The sequence below is a fragment of the Protopterus annectens genome, chromosome 4.part0, assembly GCF_019279795.1.
Source record: "Protopterus annectens isolate FY-2018-M chromosome 4.part0, PAN1.0, whole genome shotgun sequence".
NCBI classification, from domain to species: domain Eukaryota; kingdom Metazoa; phylum Chordata; order Ceratodontiformes; family Protopteridae; genus Protopterus; species Protopterus annectens.
The window spans coordinates 257,221,496-257,244,840 of NC_056733.1; the positions used below are offsets into that span (position 1 = coordinate 257,221,496).

Here is a 23,345-nt window from a genome sequence, read left to right on the forward strand (position 1 = left end):
ACTATTTGCATAACCTGAATCTTTTAATGTGAATTTTAATTTGAACCTTTTAATCATGGCCTCAGAACACATGCATTTTGCCAAATATGTTTGGGTTGTTTTAATTGAGACTGCACTGCAGAGGTACTACTTGGAAAAATATTATATTTTTATAAAAGGCTCAAGCTGTCTTACCTTAAAAGCTTCAGTTTACACCCAAAGTATCACAAAAGCCCACACAGAAGACAGCCTGCAATTTAAGGCCAGAAATGCCAGACTGCTAATAGTAGACTTAGACAATGTCAACCTTAAACAGACCCAATCTGAAATGTATATCTAGCTTTTCAGACCAAACTTCTTTCCCTTTTATATTTTATTTATTTTTTTTACCATACTTTATAGCTTTGTAACTTACATTATTTATCATGCATAATATTTGCAGGTTGTTGTTGTGTCTTTTGGCTTTTCCCGGTTAGGGGTCGCCACAGCTGAACTCCGGTCTGCTAATGATTGGCAGTTGATTGTTAAGTGCCGAGTTGCCAGCCCTGATGCACAACCTTCAACGAAGGTACGCCCATTCACGAATGTCTCCACGCAGAAGACGCTCTAGCTGAGAATCGAACCGGACAGCGTCTTACTGTGAGGCGACAACGCTACAGCACCACCACCACCACGGTATAATATTAATATTATATTATATAATAATATAATAATATTTGAAGGTGTATTCTGCAAATAAATCTCTACAGTACTCATAAGCATTTCTGCCTTTAAAATTTTCTCTGATCAGCATATTAACAGTCTGCTTTTGTGATGTCTGTCTGTTAAGGCACATTTTTACATAATGTTCAAAAGCTCTGCACATCTGACAAACTTGTTTTTTTGCCCTGCGCTACTTATTTTCATACCTACAGCAATATAGTGAATGTGGTTCTTTACTGCTAGTTTCCATTCTGGACAAAGGGTACTGCCACATGTTGCCTCATTTTTTTATTACTTCACAACTTTTAGATTTAGTTTTCTCCTTGTTTTTAGGTCCAATGTCAGTCCTACACATATCCATGCCATATGTTAAGAGATTTTAACTGCAGAGTCAACAATTCAGTCGCAAGACATATGGCAATGGCTTTTGTAACTTTCTCATCTGAGATTCTCAAAAGCTAGCCACTTATGTAGTTATTTTTTGTGTCCCGTCACCGTCACACAAAACTTTATCCCATCTGAGTGAGACCTACAGCTGTCTAAATTCACAGCCATTTGATGTATGCCTCAATTCAGTCTTGGAAACATCAACAGTCTCTTGCACTCCTTGGTTTCTGGAAAAAAAGTAATGCTTTACACAAGGTAGTTTCCTCCGTTTCACAGTATGCCTGGACTTTAGTTTTCAGCACTGTCAAACTGTCTCTTTCTTCCTCATTTGCAGAAAAATATTAAATACCTTGAAAGCTTCCACACCTGCTTCTTCCCCTGCAGTATAAAAAACCATGCACATCGGATCATCTCAGGTAGGCCATCTCAGATTTGTCATTGAGCTGACAGTAAGACAGAGACAGAGAGAGAGAGAGACAAAAAAACTTAAATCACTGGACTAAAAACATGCAGTTTTCTGATTTGTTCCCTGTAGCTTGGAGATGTTGAAGGTGGAGTCATCGCCATATTAAGTCAAAAACTGAAGACAAATTTCCTAGAAACTGGTGCTCAAGGTCTAAACTTACAACTGAAGAGAAATAACATATTTTTCTGCATTTTGCAGGAATGGTGCTAATCACTGATCTGAAATAAAGTTACTGAGGCAACTTATGCGTGAAAATGAACTGTAGCAAACAAAGAGAAATACTATTAATTGAATGCTACACAGTACAAGTAAAATACATCTGTAAATTAATAGCAGCAAGAATCAGGGGAAATGAATTATGAAGCTGGTATCATAGTAAGTAAAAATGAAGTAAATGACTAATTCTGTCACAGAACATTCTGTCACCATATTCAGTCTTCCACAATTCTGATGCCACATTCAGTATCCCATTCTCACTTTCTGATACTTCTCAACGTGATGTTACAACACTTGAGACAGATGTGTTACTTCTATACAGCTTTATTCACAAGTGTCATGACCGACCTTACTGTACGACTGATGTACCCATGCACTTCACTTCTTAATACTACATATTCCACTTTTTTCAATAACATTATTAAAAAAATACTGGTTAGGGACAAGGAGGAACTTTCTAAATTGTGCAGATTAAAGAGTACAAAGAAGTTAGTGCCTTTTATAACATATATGAAAAAATCCCCATCCTCAAAGATGACCAGATAATGTAGACATTACTGGACTTACAGATTTACGGCAAGATGTTGCTTTCCTTGTAGGTCCAGTGTTAGGTGAATAGGTGGAGGAAAAAAAAAAGAAGAAACATGAAGTCCCCAAAGCTGATACAAATTACCTCAGCACAGTATATTTGAGGACAATTTACATGGGGGTCAGTGTATAATGCATCATGGACGAATCTTGGAGGAGAAAGTTCCAGATCTTGAAAACCTTGTCTGAAAAAAAATGTGTGGCTTCCTCTGAATATTAGGATCAAAAAGCCTTACAAACTGCAAGATAGGCTGGGATGCAGCCTATCATTCATTCAAAAGAGCCCAAGTTTCTGTGGCAGAGATCTCTGTGGACAATAATATTGCTTCTTATGTGAGCTCTTGAAGCTCTCCATATAATGTAGCACATAATATATTTCTAAATTAAGGTTGTTCTCAAACAACCATGATCGCTGCCATCTGCTTTCCAACTATCATCTAAGCCTAAATAATTCACAAAGCTCAAGATCAAATCAGGTCTTCTGAGTCTCTACATGCCTAGGGTATATATAAGAGTATGGATTAACTTTATAATCTCGAAATACTGAAATATCGAATTTCAGTATCTTGATACTATAAAGCCGAAAACTCACAAACCCGAAAAACAACACCACGAAATTCAAAACCGCGAATGTCAACCAACCACAAATACACCTACCTCCTGACACTACAACAAAGCAAAACAACACACACGAACACAACAAAACAAACACACACACCTACCCTTCATATAAGCAGGAGGGCAAGCCCCTCTGCACCCTCCATGTGAGGGGCTGAGCCCCCCCCGTTACTTATGTATATACTAACTCTGAGGTCGCACTAAACAGCAAAAGACAAAAAACCCACAACCACACATTCTACACCCCCCCATGTACAAACACACATCACATACATACAAACACCACCACTCTCAACACTGACACACTCACACTCTTACCCACCTACCCTAACCCACACCTAAAACTCCCCAACACACTCACAAACACATAAACCCTCCCCAAAACCCTTAAGAAACATAACATTTACCTAACGTGCCATCAGAACCATGGGTTCGACATTTCCGGGTTCGATATTCTGCAGTTTTGTGCAAGTGCAGATTCGACAATTTCGTCTTGACATACTGAAACTCGACATTTCAGTATTTCAAAATTCCAAAGTGAATCCATATATATATATATATATATATATATATATATATATATATATATATATATATATATATATATATATATATATATATATATATATATATATATATATATATATATATATATATATATACACACACACACACACACACACACACACACACACACATATGTATGAATATATATATACACACACACACACACACACACACACACACACACACACACACACACACACACATATGTATGAAGAGAAAAAAAAAAGATCTAGGGCATCAGACAGAGCCATTTTATAAGCTGAAACTAAGGAGTCTAGATCATTTGCAATGGCTGTCTACAGGAGTTGCTCCATCAATGGAGTCAAAGTACCAGTAAAACTGTTGAGGTCCAGCTCAATATTGGGGGACTGAGTCAATGGGATCCCCTAGCATGAAGTGAAACAGTTAGTGAACCCAGGAAAACAGCTCCACTACCAAAGCTGTGGTAACTAGATCCATTTAAATCACCAAGTCCAGAGTGTGTGCCCTTATAAAGGAGTAGCAGAAGTAACCACATAAATGAAGCTAAGTAAAAGCTTATATAACAAACCTAAATAATATTCTTCCAAATGTCTTTCCAAATGATGCACATTTACTATAAATCAAAACTTAAAGATGCAAAGTCTACATGGCCTGAAATGAAATGTTTTAAATATATTCCCAGATGTCTAGTCCCTGGCACAAATGTGTAATGCCTTGACTGTCACACAGTTGACCTGGGATCATGTAAGCTGTTTTGTCTCCCGTGGAGACAATGACAAAGGATGGAAGTGAGAGGCTAATGCTGGCTTGTCCATTGAGGGGTTAAGGGCTGCAGAGCATTCCACTGCAATATCAGTAAATACCGGAGAAAAGGGTATAAAGCATGTAGCATATGGGCCAGGGAAGTGTGCTTGGCTTTGTCAGAACTCATCTGTGTGGCAGCCTTAGTGAAGTACGTGTAGGAATACATACACTCAAAGGGAAGGTAGAGCAGTCCAGTATGTCACCCTACAAGGAAGGGAGAAAGGGCCACAGAAACTCAAAATTATTTATGGCTGTCTGGATGTCAGTTGCCCCATAACTGGTCTTAATACCAGTTACAGGGAACAAATTCTTGGGTTTATTATAAGTGCTTGCAAGATAAGCTTCTAACTTACTTGGTCGCTGCCACTTGCTCTAAATGGCAAGTGCCCCAGCTCCTACTAGTCTGCCATTACTTTATTACCTAGCTATCTCACTACCCAACCCTACTAAATTCTATAGCCCTATTAGAGCCCTAACTCTAACCCTAAAACTCTCACCAGGTTTTTAACACTAACAGGAACGATTCCTATCTAACACTAAAACTCTAATCCCATTCCTTAACTCTAAATTTTCTAATTACTCACTAAACCTAAAACTCCATTCCCCCTCCCTAACTCTAAAGTCCTCAATTGCTCCCTAAATCTAAAACTCCACTTCTCCTCCTCCCTAAACTTTAACTCCCCTCCCTAACTCTACAACTTCCTACCATTCCCTAACCTTGATTCATGCAAGGTGTAGTAGCTCCACTCTCTCAGTACAGCTGTTGCACATTGCCATAACTCATATTCTAGTTCAAGTGAGAGTGGTACAAGATGCACAAATCTCTTGCTTCAAGACAAGAGTCTTCGAGCACCTGGGACTCAGACACTTGCAGTAGATCCCAAATAGACAAGGACATGGCAGGGAACACGTTTTCAGCAGGCACTATACATACATGTGTATATATATATATATATATATATATATATATATATATATATATATATATATATATATATATGGATTCACTTTATAATCTTGAAATACTAAAATCTCGAATTTCAGTATCTCGTGACTATAAAGCCAAACATTCACAATACCGAAACAGCAAAAGCATGAAATTCAAGATTGCGACTTTTAAATACACCCTCCACCACACAAACAAACATACATACATACATACACCTTCCTCCCCACACTATAACAAACCAACAAAATACAGGCAAACACAAATACATGCACCTACCCTACATATAAGCAAGGGGGCAAGTCCCCATGCGCCCCCCACATCCCCGCTACTTATATATACTAATTCTGAGGTCTCACTAAAAAGACAAAGACACTACACCCATTACTGCACACACTACATTCCCCTTGCACAAACACACATGACATATGTACAAACACCACCACTCTCAACACTTACACACACACACACACACACACACACACACACACACACACACACACACACACACTCTACCTTACCTATGCCAAACTACATCTAAAACTTCCCAACACACTCACATACATGCAAATCCCTACCCAAAACCCTTAACAAATCAACACTTCACACCGCAACTTACAAACACAGCAAATCCCGTGGCGCGTGCACACAACTAAAGATTCATTCAACATTTCAAGTCAAGTGCAGTTTTTGCTCACTGCAACTTTAGATCACCGACCCATAAATAAATTAACTTAAACAAAGTTTAACTAGGTTTGTTTCAGTGAGTGATTTGGGACTATTTGAGATGCAACAATGTGTGCGGCTGACATTTCAAATACTGTACACTGACAGCAGGTCATGTGTTAAATATGCAAAGTCTATAAATCTAACTCACTTTACATCGATCTGTCAGGAAGATACTATCACCACTGCTGCAATCCAAAAGCTGTAGTTATAATAACCTAAAATAAAAATCACATACTATGCAACCGGCTCACTAACTCAAGAAACAATTAAATAAAAGGTGTAACATCTCTTAAATGTTTTCAAATGTTGCAAAATATAAGTCAAGATTTAAGTCTCCAAGGCCTATCAATTCAGATAACTTTACAATCAACAAGTATGCAAGACACCAGAAAATTAACTGCAAGCAGCTGTACACCACTACAAAAGCCATGGTGAGAAATTCTAAATTTTAATTAAAAATAACATGATATAACATGGACATCTACATGGTATAATCAGTAAAATGTACATAACTGATGTTAATCTTTCTAGGTAAAAAACAAATGCAGTTCTCGGCCTCATAGCCAGCCTTAGGTATAGGCCAACACCACTCTAGCAGGGGCGCTTTTCCAGCAATCTGGACGGTGGAGGTATGCCAGGATCAGGGCACCAAGTGGTGTGTGTGTGTGTGTGGGGGGGGGGGGGTGTGCTGTGGAGTCCTTTTGCCTAGGGCACCAGCTGACCAAAGGCCAACTCTTACCATTTAACTACAGCCCAAAAGGGTTAAAATTAGTGTGTGCAAAAGCTGGGGTAACAGTTCCCACTTGAATCTCAAGATATTATTCATACTGAAATAGTTTTATATCCCCCATATCTAAACAACAACTATACAGTTTTCTGATCAGACTGAATTCACAAATGATATTCACATTCTTGTACAGATCATTAAAAATTAAACATTTATTAAATGCTGTACGTCTGCTCTGCTTTTCAAAATTACACAGATGAGATCCACTCCTGGAAACAGTAGAGTTCTGCTTTGCTGGAACAGGGTACTGCAGAGAGTCAAATCAAGGCTGAAGTTTTCTATTTACTGTTTAAACTATATTTGAACCTAGGCAAAGAAAGTTTCGTTCCTATATGGTGTCATATGGCATTGAAAGGGCAATATTGTAGCTGTAACCAGTGGACTCATCATAGGAGGAGCGGCATATTGGTAGAACACCCTCTGGAGAAGACCGGTCCATCAAAAAATCATAAACATATATGGTACCTCGGTGCCTAGAAGAAGACAAAAAAAAAAAAAAAGGTGTCAGCGGAATAATTTGGATAAGCAGATATGATTGTTCACAACAATTAAGTTACTTCAGAAGATTACCTGAACTCAGAACTGGTACTATAAATCTGCATATAGGACTAAATAATTTTATGTATCAAGCACTCTTTCTTTTGGCTTATCCCAGTTAGGGGTTGCCGCAGCGGATCACTGGTCTGCAGATTGAATGGCAGTCTTAATTTACGGTGTCAAGTTGCCAGCCCTGCGCCCAATCTTCAAAGAAGGCACACCCACACACCTACCTGCATGTCTTTAAAACTCACTCGACCGCAGGGAGGACATGGAGACTCCGAACACTAGACAATGAAATTAACAACCAAACACTCATTTGAAAAACCACCATAGCCATAACGTATGTAGCACTTTTGTCTTTTATTGTCAGGGCTTCTCCACACTTTAATACAAAAATGCATGCTTATAGCTCAGTTTACAATCATATGATCACAAGTAACAACAATATGTGGGTTTATAATTTAGCAGTTCTGTTCTTCAAAATGCATTTAATACTCAAACTGTCATTAGAACCTGAACTTATGTTTGCATATAACCTGAGCTGTCTACACATTTCTTTTATGTTTAGCAAGATGTTAATATCTCCTCTAAAATAATCAGTTTCTAGCCAGTCAAATGCAAAAATAAAAAGGTTTTGCATTTTATGGTTCATACATTTTGTACAGTGCTTATACAAAACAAGAATATATTGAAAACAACAATAATATATAAACAGTTAAAGGATAAATTCATAGAAAAATCACTAGATTACTTGTTTCCTACTTTGCAATTAATTTTATAAATTATTCTAGCATCCAATTTTCACATTACCTTTCACAGATCTTAATTTCAATTTTTTTCTCTTTCACATGAAACAGTTGCTAAATCTAAAAATTCTTTAAACATATGGATGTCCATTTTTTTTGTAATTGTGTTTCTGGCCACTGCAGGTAAACTCCAGAACACAGATGACTGCTTATTTGATACTAACTGAAGAACTGGAACATTTATAAGCCATCTGTCTCCCCCTGCTGTAGAAAGTAGTAGTAGTTCACAAAAATCACAAGAACCAAAAGACCAAAAAAAGAGCCCTAAAGATGATAGACCAGACTATTGAGGATAAGAAAGAAATTACGTATCGCTACTATTATGCAAGAAGCTCGGAATTTCCAGACAGAAGATACAGAAAAAGATTAAGAGAGAAATAAAGAGGAAAGAAAAATACTTTCACAAGGAAAACTGTGACAAGCTTCAAATAAAAATGTTCGCTAATACAACCGATTTATCAAAAAATATTATACAGACCAAGAAACCTTGGGCTGTTTGGATAAAGAAGTGACTGAGGAAGTGCGAAAATATAAAGAACAAAATCTAGAGATTTTTGAAAGGTAAAAAAAAAGAAATATAGATATGGGAAAGAGAGATCTGATATGGTGTAATATTTATGTAAAGGAAAATGCCAAATTAATCAATACAAAAAAAAGCAGTCTTAAAAGATATTAAAAGAGAAATACAGGCAAAGGCATCCAGATATGGAAAATTTCACAGTACAAAAAATAAGATCACAAAAAGAGAATGTAGAAAAGATTAGTAAAGTAGAAACTAAAAAAAATAGACGATGAAATTATGGAATATCTGCAAAGTGAAGGATTTGGTGTAAAATGTCTAACAAAGGTTGTATCACAGCATGATGCAACAACGAGTCCTCCAAGTAAGGAGAAGCAGGAGACATCTGAAAAAGAAATATGCACACGGGAAAGAAAAAGCGATTTAATATGGTGCAATATTTATGCAAAAGAGAAAGCAAAACTTATTAATACAAAAAGAACAGCACCAAAGATGTTTGCAGAGAAATATAGGCAAAGGCATTCAGATATGGAAAATTTTACAATACAAAAAATAAAAAAAACAAAGAAGAAAAGTAGAAAAGAACATCAGTAATGGAGAAGTTAAAGAAATAGAAACCAAGGTTATGGATTACTTGCAAAATGAAGGGTTACGTGTTGAAAATCTAACTCTATAACATCACAGCAGGACAGAGCAATAGATCGCCAAATTAAGAAGAAACCAGTGGAGCGGGAAACATCTTATCAGTTATCTTCCATAGGAACCAATACAAAAGTTCAGTTGGGGTTGCACTGCAAGGGAAGGAACACGAAATTGTGGCGACTCTGACGCAGTCAATGTTGTAGAGTGAAGTGATAGGCCAGTGAGCTCCCGCATGAACCTGGTTGACTTTTTTGAGGTAGTCATCAAGGCTGTGGATGAGGATATGGCAGTGCATGCAGCTTACCTCGACCTGGCCAAGGCCTTTAATACCATTCCCCACTCATGTATCATTGATAAATTCAGCAAACTAGGCATCAATCCTTACATCACTAGATGGGTTGCAAATTGGCTCACAGACAGGACCCACAGATTGAAAGTTGCCGATTCCAAGTGAGATTGTCGATCATTCAGGAGTGGAGTCCCACAGGGCGCGGTCCTGGGCCCACTCCTGTTTGGAACCTACTTCTCAAAAGTCCAGGCCAACACAGAAGGACTCTGGCTGACCAAGTTCGCTGATGACTGCAAGCTAAGAGTCATTATCAACACCCCACGTGATGCAGACATCCTACAAAGCGGCCTCTGTGAAACCAATGACTGGTGTCGAAACCATGGCCTGAAGCTTAATGCCAAAAAATGCATTATTATCCCCTTTGGAAAAAACTCAGTTCCCATGAATTACCGCATTGAAGAGAGCCCACTGAACACTGAAGGGGCTATAAGAGATCTGGGCACCCAGGTCGACAGCCACCGCACCTTCAACCATCACAATGCATCGTGGTCAGAAAGTCCTTCTACGTGGCACATCTTATAACGAAAGGTTTCGCATCCAGTAAGAAAGAGGTTGTATCCCTCTCTACTCATCCCTCATTAGACCAATCATCAAATATAATGCCCCGTTTGGCATGTACCTGACCAGACACCTACGACAGCTGGAGAGGCCACAAAAGTACCTCACAAAAATAATCTAGGCCTTAAACACATGCCCTACATGGACAGACTCAAGAAACTTCAGCTGTTCTCAGTCTCTTATCGTCCATTTAGAGGTGATCTCTGCTTGAATTACAAAGCTATGTCCGAACCAGCCCTACTTGAAATGCTACACCTAAAGATATCCCAATCCCCCAATGCCACACGATCCAGAGATCACAACCTCATTACCACAATTAACAGAACATCCTGGAGGGACAGGTTCATCTCCCAAAGACTGCTCATAATCTGGAATAAGCTTCCCATTCATGTTAAGCAGAGCACCTCACTGTCCCTCTTCAAGAAAAATCTTGACGACTGTATGGATAACAGAAAGTTCATTCCAGGGATCATTCCAGTTGCACCACTGGATATGGACACAGTGAACTAACATCGGGTGGCATGGTGTCTGGACAATTTTTTTGGGGCTAGTCTTCTAAAGGCTCCAGGGCCATTAGCCTAGTACACACCTATGAAACAGCAACAGATGACACAAGATGAAACTGACGAGAATGTGGCAAATGACAGTGCTCTGAAACTTTCTCTAGAATGCCAGCAGGAAACGGAGAACAAAGAAAATGATCTAAAAGACTTGCTTGATTTAATAGAGATAAGCAGACATAATAAGAGCAATGAAAAAAAAAAAAAACAGAGCACAGAAAGTCAATAAAACCCAAAAAGTTAAAAGTTTGATAAAATAAATGAACAGAGAAATTAGGACTGTGCATAGAGATCTGTGCGATATAACAAAATTAAATAGGATATATTACTATGCAGCTAAATTAATAACAGATAAAGACTTACCACAAAAACACAGACCAGTAAGGGAAAGGAAGGGGACAAATCAAATGACATCATGGAAGCATCTAATAGAGAAAAATATAACGCAATTAAGACAAAAAGTGTCACTGTTAATAGAGTATAAAATAGGGAGCACATCAACAAAAACACTCAGAAAGATAGGTGTGATAAAAGCAATGCGCAGTATCAGAACAGATGAGGATCTATCTTGCACTATTGCAACTAATAAACTAAAAATATCAGCACAGGCAGAAAAACTTAGAAGATATGCAAATAAATATAAAGGAAAAGTACAAAATAAGCGATTTACTGATGACCCAAAAATGTTTACAGAGAATTGGGGAACAAGACAAAAGAAACTGAAATACCACCCACAAATATATATATATATATATATACATTTTGGAGAAATATCTATGAAGATCCTGTGGAACATAACAGAGGTGTTGAATGGATAGAATAAGAAAAAGAAAGAATAAGAAGTTCAAATGTACAGGATATGAAGAAATAGATACATTTTGGAGAAATATCTATATAGATCCTGTGGAAGATAACAGAGATGTTGAATGATTAGAAGAAGCAAAAGAAAGAATAAGAAGTTCAAATGTACAGGATATGAAGTGGGATAAAGTAAAGGCGAGACAGCCTGAAACAAAGTTAAAAAAACTCCTAATTGGAAAACTCCAGGCCCAGATACAGTACCTAAGTTCTGGTTAAAATATTAATATCTTTCTATGAAGATTTAGCCATGAGTAAGAAGTATTTATATGCACACCCTGAACAGACACCTACCTGGTTAACAGTAGGAAAAACAATACTCCTACTTAAGAGCGAACCTGCATGCTATCCTAAAAAACTATAGACCAATAACATGCCTTCTGATGACGTATAAACAATATAATGGAATTGTTACCGACAGAGTTTATAGTCATTTAGAAGAAAACTCAATCATGGCAATAGAACAAAAGGGCAACAAAAGAAAGTCATATGGAACAAAAGATCTTTTGGTTAAATAAAGTCATAATGGAGCATTGTAGAAAGTGGAAGAATCTAAGTATGGAGTGAATAGATTACAAAAAGGCATTTGACAGTATTCCACATTTATGGATAAGAGTATGCTTAAAAATGTAAAAGATACACCTGATCGATTACATCACAGCGGCCATGAAACGGTGGCAAACCACTTTGCAGCTAATCCATGATAAAGGACAAATTATTATTCCAGGGATAAAAATATAAAGAGGGATATTCCAAGGTGACTCTTTGCCACCACTGTTCTTTTGTCTTACCCTTAACTCATTAAGCTGTCTACTTATCAGATTAAGTCATGGCTACAATTTGGCTTCCATAAAACAACAAAGTGCAAAGACTACTCATCTTCTTTTTGTGGATGACTTAAAATTGTATATAGCTCAACACATGAGGAACTGAAAGCACAACTGCAAGCGGTCAAATCTTTTTCAGATGATATAAGAATGCCATTTGGTCTTGCTAAATGTGCAAAACCAACCTCTAAAGCAGGAAAGCTGCAACACCAAGAAAACATCAGCCTGGGACAGGAATATAAATAAAATTACTTGAGCAAGAACGAGTGTATAAATATTTGGGAATTGATGAAGGATCAACAATAAAACATGAACAAATGCAAGTAAAATTCTTCCTGTCCTAACTTACAGTTTTGGAGTGACTGACTGGTCCGAAAAGGTATTGGATCATTTGGACAGGAAAACAAGATGGATGCTTCATGCTTATCAAATGATTTATAAAAATCAGTGCATACCAAGACTATATTCCTCGTTCCGAAGGATTTATAGGCCTCCTCAAAATTGACTACATGTATAGTTCTGCAATCTTAGGACTGCATACATTTCTACTGACTTCACAAGATCCAAACTTAGTGGAAGTTTTAAAACATGAGGAGAGCACATCTAAGATGACTTCCCTGCTTAGTTTAGGAGAAGCAAATTTGTGTCAAGTGGGAATGGAAATCAAACCAGAAGTAGATAAAAATCAGGCAGTAACTGAATGTGCCAAAAAACAAAAGAAAGAATAAAAGGTGAAGGATCAGATGAGAAGGAAAGAAACATGGAAAATGCATAAATATAGCCAGAAATAAAGAAAACTCTTGGAACAACCTCATATTCAATTGAACGCAGGAATGGTTAAGGAGAGGTGAATTTAAGCCAAAAGGTCTAAGGTTAATACTGGTGGCCCAAGACAGTGGACTACGTACACATTGATTTACAAAGTCTACTGTAGGAGAAACAGAAAATGTAGCTTTTGTAAAACAGAATTGGACACAGTCACACATCTCATTGCTGAGTGTGATATACTAATGGGAGAAGGACTGTATACTGAAAGGCATAATAACTTGGCAAGACTGTTGCATTGGGGACTGTGGAAACATAATATTGAAGTAGTTAAAAAAGATTGGAAACATGAGTCACAAAGCATTATACAAAATGAAGTTTATATCACACAGATGCGAGAAAATCAGATATAGTAGCTCATGAAAAGACAACAAAAGCAGCACTGACCATTGAAATGGGTACACCCACTGACTTATGTACAGAGAAGACAAAGTAATAAAATATCAGGCTTTGTAGGCAGAAACGAGGGAAATGTGGAAGAAGGATACCCACAGAGAGTTGCAACATTAACAGGGGCAATGGGTATTTAAAAAAATAATTTACAATCGTACTTTGATGTTACCGATACATGTAACTCCATATGAATTGCAGAAGGAATCAATACTGGGCAGATTGCTGGCGCTGCAAAGATCACTTCTAGCTAATGTCAAACATTCAAACAATACTAATTTCATACTTTGACTTAGGAATGGGGTCCATTCCTGTCATGGTATTAAAAACCCAAAAGACTTGGAGAAATTAAAAAAGGGGAACGTCCCTGTATTGTACTAGGAAGACTTCTTGCACTCCCATGGGCCAAAAAGCCTGAAACCCAAGGCTCCTTTTGCCATCAAATGGTTTTGGCCTTCCTTCACTGAATGTTGTGCTTAGGAATACTGCAGATGTAAGCATTCATGAGTGAAGAATTATATACAGCTTTCCATAGGGACAGGATATCATTGAGGACAAATCTCTCCTTCATGCCTAAGGCAACTTCTGAGTGTTTTGGCACAGGACTAACGCTACCTCTGCCAAATTCAGTCCAAGCTCATAAACTAACATAAAAGGCACAGTAACTACTGTGACTTTTATGTTAGTTTCTGAATACACTTTAAACCAGTGTACACAGCTGTCTCTTTTTCCTTAAAGATAAGCAGGTAAGTAGACTATGAAAGAAAAGTGCACATAGTTAGGCCACTGAAATATTTCACTAGGAAAATGAAACTTCTCAGACAGAGTGATCAGTTTTCTGTTTCCTTTATAAAAAAAGAAAGGTTGTTAAAGTCACTAAACAGATCCATTGCGAGTGGTTAGCTAACACATTCCTTTTTGTTATGGAAAACACAACAAGGCATTTACTAGACAGCTTAGAGTTCATTACAACAGGTCAAAAATCATCACTATAGCCTTCTCTGAAGCAGAGAAAGACTTGCTCTGGTTGTTCTGCCACGCTTCCTATAAAGTATCCACCTATAGCTGGGAGTTTAAGGTACACTGCTTGGCACCCACCATTTGTACTGTGATCTTCAGCAGCAAAGGTCCTAGTGATGAACACAATGCAGGTTAGTAAGTCCCCTTCCTCTGCTGAGCTATTCTTTACCCTAACATCTAGCACCTTAGAACACCAGAAAAGAAAGAGGACAGCCAGGGATCACAACAATCAATCAACAAGTGTAAGGACTTTTCTGAATGTTCCTAAAAGCCCCTGAATAGAAAGCACAATACAATGCCCATTATGCTGGACCATTGTGGGTGTGCACCTACACACAGCCACAATTACCAAGCAGAGTGACATTCACTTCTTATGGAGCTCACACCCATGAGTTCTCAGTTCAGAAGCTGCATTTCCAGGCCTTGCACAGATTTAAAACAAATGATGACATGCCTGTCACATCTGTCATATGACTCCACAAATAGTCTCCCCTGTGAGAACAGAGCTAATATTTGCATTTTTTCACATTCCTCCCCATGCACCTGAAATGCTAACTGAATCCATGTGATCTAAAGTGAAGTCATAGTCAAATCATACATGCAGTGCAGTCAGCATTAACATAATACAGTTCTAGAAGAACAATCACCACAACATCAGACATTCCAATAATATGAAGAAATCTGCAAGATGGGATGTACAAGTCATGGATCTAATAGAGATTTTTTTTACAGCTATTACATACCTGTAACAGAAATGTTAAATCTATTATGACACTACCACGTCAGGTGTGTTTGGCTTCTTATTGAAATTTCAAGACACTAACTGTGAAGAAAATAAATACAAAACAGCGAATGGTGTGTGTGTGTGTGTGTGTGTGTGTGTGTGTGTGTGTGTGTGTGTGTGTGTGTGTGTGTGTGTGTGTGTGTGTGTGTGTGTGTGTGTGTGTGTGTGCGTCTGTGTCTGTGTGTGTGTGCGTGTGTGTGTGTGTGTGTGTGTGTATACTAACACCAAAATGTCTGTTTCTCAGAAAAAAGGGACTACCCCAATACACAGCAGTCTCAGACTTGGTATGGGCAATTCTGCAGTTTTACTCACTTCCTCTTGCCATTCAGGGATTCACACTAATGAGTGTCAGAACTGCAATTACCAGCATACATAGGTCTGCTTGGAATGGATTTCACCACAATGGGATTAAATGATCAGATTTAACCGACAAGCATTTTAATGGAAGAAGTTAAGTGTTAAAAGCAAGACTGCAGAGGTAAGTTAGCTTCTTAGCCACAATGATGCACAATCACCTGTCAAAAATGCATTTTTTTCTTAATTATTGTTAGTGTCAACATTCTGCACTGCCAGCGTTTTGCATTTCTTTTCTATTTCGCATTAATTCCCTTTGCAGAATCACTATGAATCTACTAAACCGCACACAGTTTATTATACAATATTCATTCCTTCAATGCTATGAAGCTATGGCTGACATCCACAATATAGTTAAGATAAGTGTGGATTTAATGTGTACTTTAATGTACTGTTTTAGATTTTTAAGGTGCGTTTATGCTCCACCATGATAATGTTTCGTTTGCAGAACTCTGTAAGCTATCTCGCTGTACCAAAAAAAAAAAAAAAAAGACGAGATGGATGCATGGCCAGACTTCTAAAGATCATGGAGAGAGGTTGCAGTGGCACAATTATACGGACATTCATTTGCTGAAACTGGAAAAGTTCTGGTCACAGAACTGACGTCTTCTCTGACCTTATCTTACAATGCCTACTTCCAATGAATAAAAAGCATCTTACTAGAAGATCTTAAAAGTACTGCATGACTAATAGTGTAAATACGTACACTGCAGTATGGGTGACTGCAAATTCCCAGACATAATTTTGTTTGATTACCTCTACAAAACAGCACCTTTTGCAATAGTCGGCACTTTAGAACTGACCCTTTTGGATCCTATCTGTCTTTACTAACTCTTCCATCCACTATTCCTGCTATGTTAAATTCTACTAATATGTTCCTTGCCCTTTTAGAAGCTTCTGCAAGGTCAGTAATGTATAATTTCACATAATTTGTGAACAATAATGTTTTCTTTTGAAATCCTGGTTCTTATCCAGGCTATCACTACTCTTCAGGAATTGGTTTGACTTTTTTTCTGCTACCTTTTCCACTGTAAAATGAAACAAATGGAAAGGTGACCATCCCTATTTAGCTTCTCTCTGTGTCAGTACGGAAGGATATACTTAATTATATATTATTACATGTTTGGGAGTTACTGTATGGAGTAGTACCAATCTCTATAAGCATTGGAAGGAAATAGAAGTGGGGCATAACTTCATTTAATCAGGCCTGATTTAATGTATTGCTTTCTTCAGGGCTAAGAAGAGTACTTATAATAAAGATGATTCAGTAAGTGTTTGCCTTATAAGGCTTTTTGATGTTGTCTTGTATTCTGGATGAAGCCAAAATGTTCTACAAGAATTAAGGCAAGCAGGAATAAAAGTTACATACTTTAATGTTAGAGGTACTAGAGCTAATGCTATTAGGCATTTCACTGCATGAAACTTTCCCAGGCTACTAACCAATCTTATGTTACCCACAATGCTCTGCAAAACAGTTTCCTCTCCAGATCTGTGTGTGTGTCTCTCTCTCACTAACAAACACACACACACACACACACACACACACACACACACACACACACACACACACACACACACACACACACACACACACACACTAATACAGTATTTCCCTTTTTAATTTCTCCAAAATGTTTGGGTTTCCAATACTGTGACGGGAATGGACCCTATACCTTAAAGTATTCAGTCTTTAATATCAGCCAGAAGTGCTCTTCACAGCACCTGCGATGTGCCCAGTAATGACTCCTTCTGCAATTCGTACAGAGTTCCATGTATTGGTAACATATCTAAATACGATAGTAGATTCTTTTTTATAAGACCCGATGCTCATACTATTATTGGAACTATCTGGGTATCTTTCTTCCACATTGCTCTCATTTCGGCCTGCAAATTCTGATATTTTATGACTTTATGTCTCTCTGTACGCAACACACTGTAGTCAATGAGTGTAGCAATTTCAATGATCAATTCTACTTTTGTCTTCTTTTCGTGGTCCACTACATATCTGGTTTTCTTGCATCTATCTTTTGAACTGTTGGTAATGGGTGATCCCATGTGATGTAGACCATCATTTTCTATGATTCTTTGTGGCTCATGTTTCCAGTGCTTCTCAGTTAATTTAATATTATGTTTGTACAATCCCCAGTGCAACAGTCTTGCCACATTATTATGCCTTTCTGTATACAGTCCTTCTGCCATTTGTACATCACAACCAGCAACAAGGTGTGTGACTATTTCCAGTTCTGTTTTACAAAACCTACATTTGTCTGTTTTTCCCACATGTTCAATGGACTTTGTAAACTAATGTATATTGTACACAGTCCACTATCTTGGGCCGCAAATATTAACCTTTCATCTTATGGTTTGAATTTGCTTCTCCTTAATTATTCCTGCATTCAGTCCTGATCAACATGAGGTTCTTCCAGGAGTTTTTTATACTTGCAACTATATTTGTGCATTTTCCACATTTCCTGCCTTATCATCTGATCCTTCACCTTATATTCTTTCTTTTGTTTTTTGGCACATTCAGTTGCTGGCTGTTTTTTATCTACTTCTGATTTGATTTGATTTCCATTCCCGCTTAATGCCAAAATGCTTCGGCCAGACTAAGAAGGGAAATCATCTTAGAGTTATTCTCCTCATGTTTCAAAACTTTCACTATATTTGGGTCTTGTGAGGTCAGCAAATATGTATGCAGTCCTACAATTGCAGATCTATACAAGAAATCAATTTCAAGTAGGCCCATACACTCTTTCAGAATGGGGAATATATAATCTTGGTATGCACTGATTTTTATAAATGGTTTGATGAGCATGAAGCATCCTTCTTGTTTTCCTGTCTAATATATCCAACACCTTTTGGAGTCAATCACTCACTCCAAAACTGTAAGTTAGGACAGGAAGAGCAAATTGGTTGAATTTTGTTCCTAGATGTCAAAGCTGTTTTCAGGATTAAGTCTTCTAAAATATTCCTTACTAAGTTTTATTCACATTTGTTCATGTTTTTTTTTTGCTGATGCTTCATCAACTCCCAAATATCATTACACTCCCTCTTGCTCAAGTTCGTTTATATCACATTCTTGCCCCAAACTGATGTTTTCTTGGTGCTGCAGTTTTCCTGCTTTAAAGGTTGCTTTTGCACATTTATCATGACCAAATGACATTCTTATATCATCTGAAAAAGTTTTGACTACTTGCAGTTGTGCTTTTAGTTCATCATCTGATGAGCTATACAGTTTTAAATCATCAACAAAGAGAAGATGAAGTCTTTACACTTTGTTGCTTTCTGGGAGCCAAATTACAGCCATAACCTAATCTGTTAAGCAGACAGCTTAATGGGTTAAGGGCAAGGCAAAAGAACAATGGTGACAGACAGTCACCCTGGAATATTCCCCTTTGGATTTTTATCCCTGGAAAAATAATTTGTCCTTTATCATGGCTTAACTGCAAAGTGGTTTGCCACTGTTTCATGGTTGTTGTGATGTAGCTTATCAGTGTAGGGTGCATCTTATACATTTTAAGCACTCTTTTATCCATGAATGTGGGATACTGTAAATTTTTTTTATGGTCAGTCCATGCCATACTTAGACTGTTCCCCTTTACACAGTTCTCCACTATGACTTTATTTAACAACAAACGATCCTTTGTTCCATATGACTTTCTTTTATTGACCTTTTCTTCTATTGCCATAATTGAGTTATCTTCTAAATGACTATAAACTCTGTCGGCATAACTTCCAGTGTATAGTTTATACGTTGTCGGAAGGCAAGTTATTGGTCTATATTTTTTAGGATAACTTGCAGGTTCACTCTTAAGTAGGAGTATTGTTTTTCCTATTGTTAAACAGGTTGGTGTCTGTTTGGGGTGTGCATATAAACAGTTCTTACTCATGGCTAAATTATTTGTGCAAGGATGTTAATGCTTTTAACCAAAAGCTAGGTATTGCATCTGGGCCTGGGGGTTTCCAATTAGAGGCTTTTCTTAACTTTGTTTCAATCTCTCTGGCTGTTACTTCATCCCATTTCATATCCTACACCTTTGAACTTCTTATTCTTTCTTTTACATCTTCTATCCATTTAGCATCGTTGTTATGTTCCACAGGATCTTCATAAATAGCTCCCCAAAATGTATCTATTTCTTCTTTTTTTGGTGGTCTTTCAATTCCTTTTCCCTTGTTTCACAATTCTCTATAAAACTTTTTTGGGTCATCAATAAATTGCTTATTTTCCTTTATATTTATCTGTGTATCTTCTAAGTTTTTCTGCCTGTGCTGATATACTTACTTTATTATTTGTGATAGTGCATGATAAATCCTGAGCCATTACAATAATACACATTGCTTTTATCATGTCTATCTTTCTGAGTAAATTTGTTGATCTGTTCCCTCTTCTATACTCTTCTACCTGACACTTCCTGTCTTAACCCCAAGGAGGGGGTTAATGATATATCTGTAGAACCAGCTCCTCCCTCCTTGTTTTTATGGTAACACTGCAACCAGCTACGGTAAGTTAGCACGGAAAGAGCACAGTTACTGCCACTCTTAAAATAAGCCAGTTGCAATACAATCATTAGGTAGCTATGGCGACTGCCCCTGATTTTGCAGAATGTCCATGATTTTTGCCTCATATTTTTGTTGTGTCCTTTGAAAAATGTTTGTCTTTCTAGTAAATGACTGCAGATTACAGTCAGTCAGTAATGCCACAAATCAGTGCCATAAATTTTACTGTTGAGAAAATGCATGTTGATGCAAAACCTATTGGTCTATAACTTTTTAAAGTGAATAAGACTAATAATTAAAATTGTCCTTGATTTTGGGCCTTTGCCTCTCCATTATTTTGCCTTATTCCAGAAACAAGACAGCAGTGTTCAAGATAATTTGTTCCACCCAATTTTGCCACTTTTTCATCTGTTATAAGCATCTGAGTAAGCATCTGTCCTTCCCTGTGACTATTTTCCTATAGTCTGCATGAGCCTAATGCCCCCATCCTTTTTTGGCACCAACCCTATAAATTAGCATCAGGGAATGGTGGATTCCTGGAATGCTCCCAAATGCAGCATCTCATGCAATTCCTCTCCCATGGTTTGCTTGAGCTGATGAGCTACCTGTAAGGAACCTGTTTCACTGCTTGCTGGGTCCCTGTTTCTATGCGGTGCTCTACCTGTTGGTTAGGCTGGTAGTGAACATCTCCCCAAAATCTTGCAATGCTTGGGTTTGCTGGACATGGGTAAGGGACAGATGCTTTAACCGCAATGCCTTGCCTCATCCTCTGAAGTGTCAGACTAAGCTTCATTAACAAGGTCGACCACAAGTGCTCCCCACTGAGTCGTCTTGTAACCCACTACAGTTAGTGAATACTAATGCATTTCTATACTTGACAACTTATGATACAATTAGCATCACTCACCCTCCTTACTTCTTCTCAATAGCAAAATGACTGTTCCATTCTATCTGACTCTTATTTTCTCAAACAGGAATAAACACCATGACTTTTTAAATTAAGTTAAAGCATCATTACTTTTTGTCCAAGTACCACTGTACTTTCTTGGACTCTAGATGTCCAGTAGTTTCAGACCTTTTTCTTTTGTTATGCTTGTGCAAAATACTCCTGTACTAATACCATGAGTTATCCAAGCTTAGTTCTGAAATCCATGACAGGCTCCACAAGGGACTCCTTGGGGGAATTATATTCACCCCCTCACTCATTACAAATTAAGGCTAGGGCCTTCTCACCCTGTGGCCAGGAAGTAGTTCAAATGGAGATTTCAGGGACACATCTCTTTATGAAAAGAGGAAATGGGGCAGGTATGCGTCATGCTCCTAAAAAATGTGTTTGTCAATGCTTTCTGCATGGTGTTAAAGAGTACAGTTAAACTATTCAACCAAACCATTTGCTTGTGTATAATAGAGGTTTAGATTTTAACTAATTTACTCTAAAGCACTTTCACAAACAGGTTAGAAGATCTTATGACTTTTCAGCACTTCTGTCAGTATTTTCCACACATCTACCCTATAGAAAATTTCCAAAAGATCATTTGCCATCTTTTCTACATCAACAGAGGACAATGCCACTGTCTTGGGTTACTTAGCAGCACAGTCTACTACCACCATGACGTACTTCTTAGCTGTGGTGCTTGGGGTATTAACAGGCCCCAAAGTATCTGCAGCTATCCCTTCAAATCATTCTTAAATAATAGGCAATGGCAGCAAAACAGCTTTAGCTTTGCATCCTGCCTTGCTAAACTTTTGGAATAGCTCATATGGCTTGCAATACCCTCTCATGTCTTTTCTAATTTCTAACCAATAGAAAGTTTGCATAATCCTCTTTTCTGTGTACTGCACATCCAAATGGTCTGAAAAAGGAAATTCATGAGCTAGGGCCAAATGTGCTTGATAATAGGCCTCTAGACTACCAAATGCTACACCGCTTTTATCACAGCCCCCAATATTCAGAAGTCCACTCACTGCACAATACCCCTGTCCTTGTACCCAGATTTCACCTTCCCTGGAGAGACAGAAGTATCCTGCTTCACCTCCTTCAAATTCTGCAGAGTGGGATCTGACAGCAGTGCCTGTTCCAGGTCCTTTTGTCTGATCTGCCACACTTCCCCATCCAATAGGAAGCTAATGCTGTTCAACAAATGTATTCTCGGATTTATAAGTTCTGTTTTCATCCATTCTTCACATGAAATAACCCATCTTAGAAAAAGACCAGTACCTTTTGACAGCTGTGGCTCAGATTTAGCCTTCCTACTGCTATTTTGCTCTTTCCTTGAATTAGGACATCAGCAGCCTCTATTGGAGGTATGGGCATCAGGTGGGTCTCATTTCAGTTACCTTCTCCATTTGACTGTCTCCATATCTGGCTGTGTGTAACTCCATGCATTTAATTTATTGGGTCAATAAGGTCATTACGTAATAGAACATCTGCTGTTATATCATCAAACACAGCTACCAGTTTCTTTTGCTTCCCTCTTTCCAGTCCAAATGAAATCTGGTCAGTGGAACCTGAAAAAAAGTCCCTCCCATGATCTTAACTACAGTGGACAGTCTGGGCAAGTTATGTTCCTCTCTAACAAGTGTAGGCTTAACAGTATTTATGTCTGTGAAAAATCACTCTTAACAATGCTTTCTTTCTCCTTTACCAGATGGTGTATCTGTCCTTATGGTAACATGGATCATCTGCAGTTTCAAGACATCCCATTACTACCATGGGGCTACCTTTATTAGGGCCCACAAGTAGCATGTTAATGTGGACATCTGGAGTGTGCATGCCCAATGGGCTACATAGGATACATATAACCACAAAACCTTATCCTGTACTGCAATCAATATTTTCACTTTGCCTATGGAACCTGGTGTGGAGAAACAGACTTTCCCAAAGGATCCCTTATATCTAAGGGCAGTTATGGGCACTTTGTACATTTCTATGTTAATGTTATACTCCTGCTCTGTTAACTAGGTTCCTATGTCCTCAGACAATGTATGAAGTACTTGCCCCCTTATCATAAGGCAGTCCAGCATTTCAAAAGTACTAAATTAAG

The 23,345-nt window shown here is 37.9% G+C and overlaps 1 protein-coding gene across 2 annotated transcripts in view; it reads right to left on the reverse strand.

Moving 5' to 3' along the window:
• Positions 1-6,411: 6,411 nt before the first annotated feature.
• Positions 6,412-23,345, reverse strand: part of FBXW8 (F-box and WD repeat domain containing 8) — a 1,953,337-nt gene continuing 1,936,403 nt past the window's right edge. For both annotated transcript variants that reach the window (XM_044068251.1, XM_044068250.1), the window contains one exon: positions 6,412-7,244. In XM_044068251.1, coding sequence (XP_043924186.1) covers positions 7,100-7,244 — 145 coding nt within the window. In that variant the 3' untranslated portion in view covers positions 6,412-7,099. The remainder of the gene's footprint in view (positions 7,245-23,345) is intronic.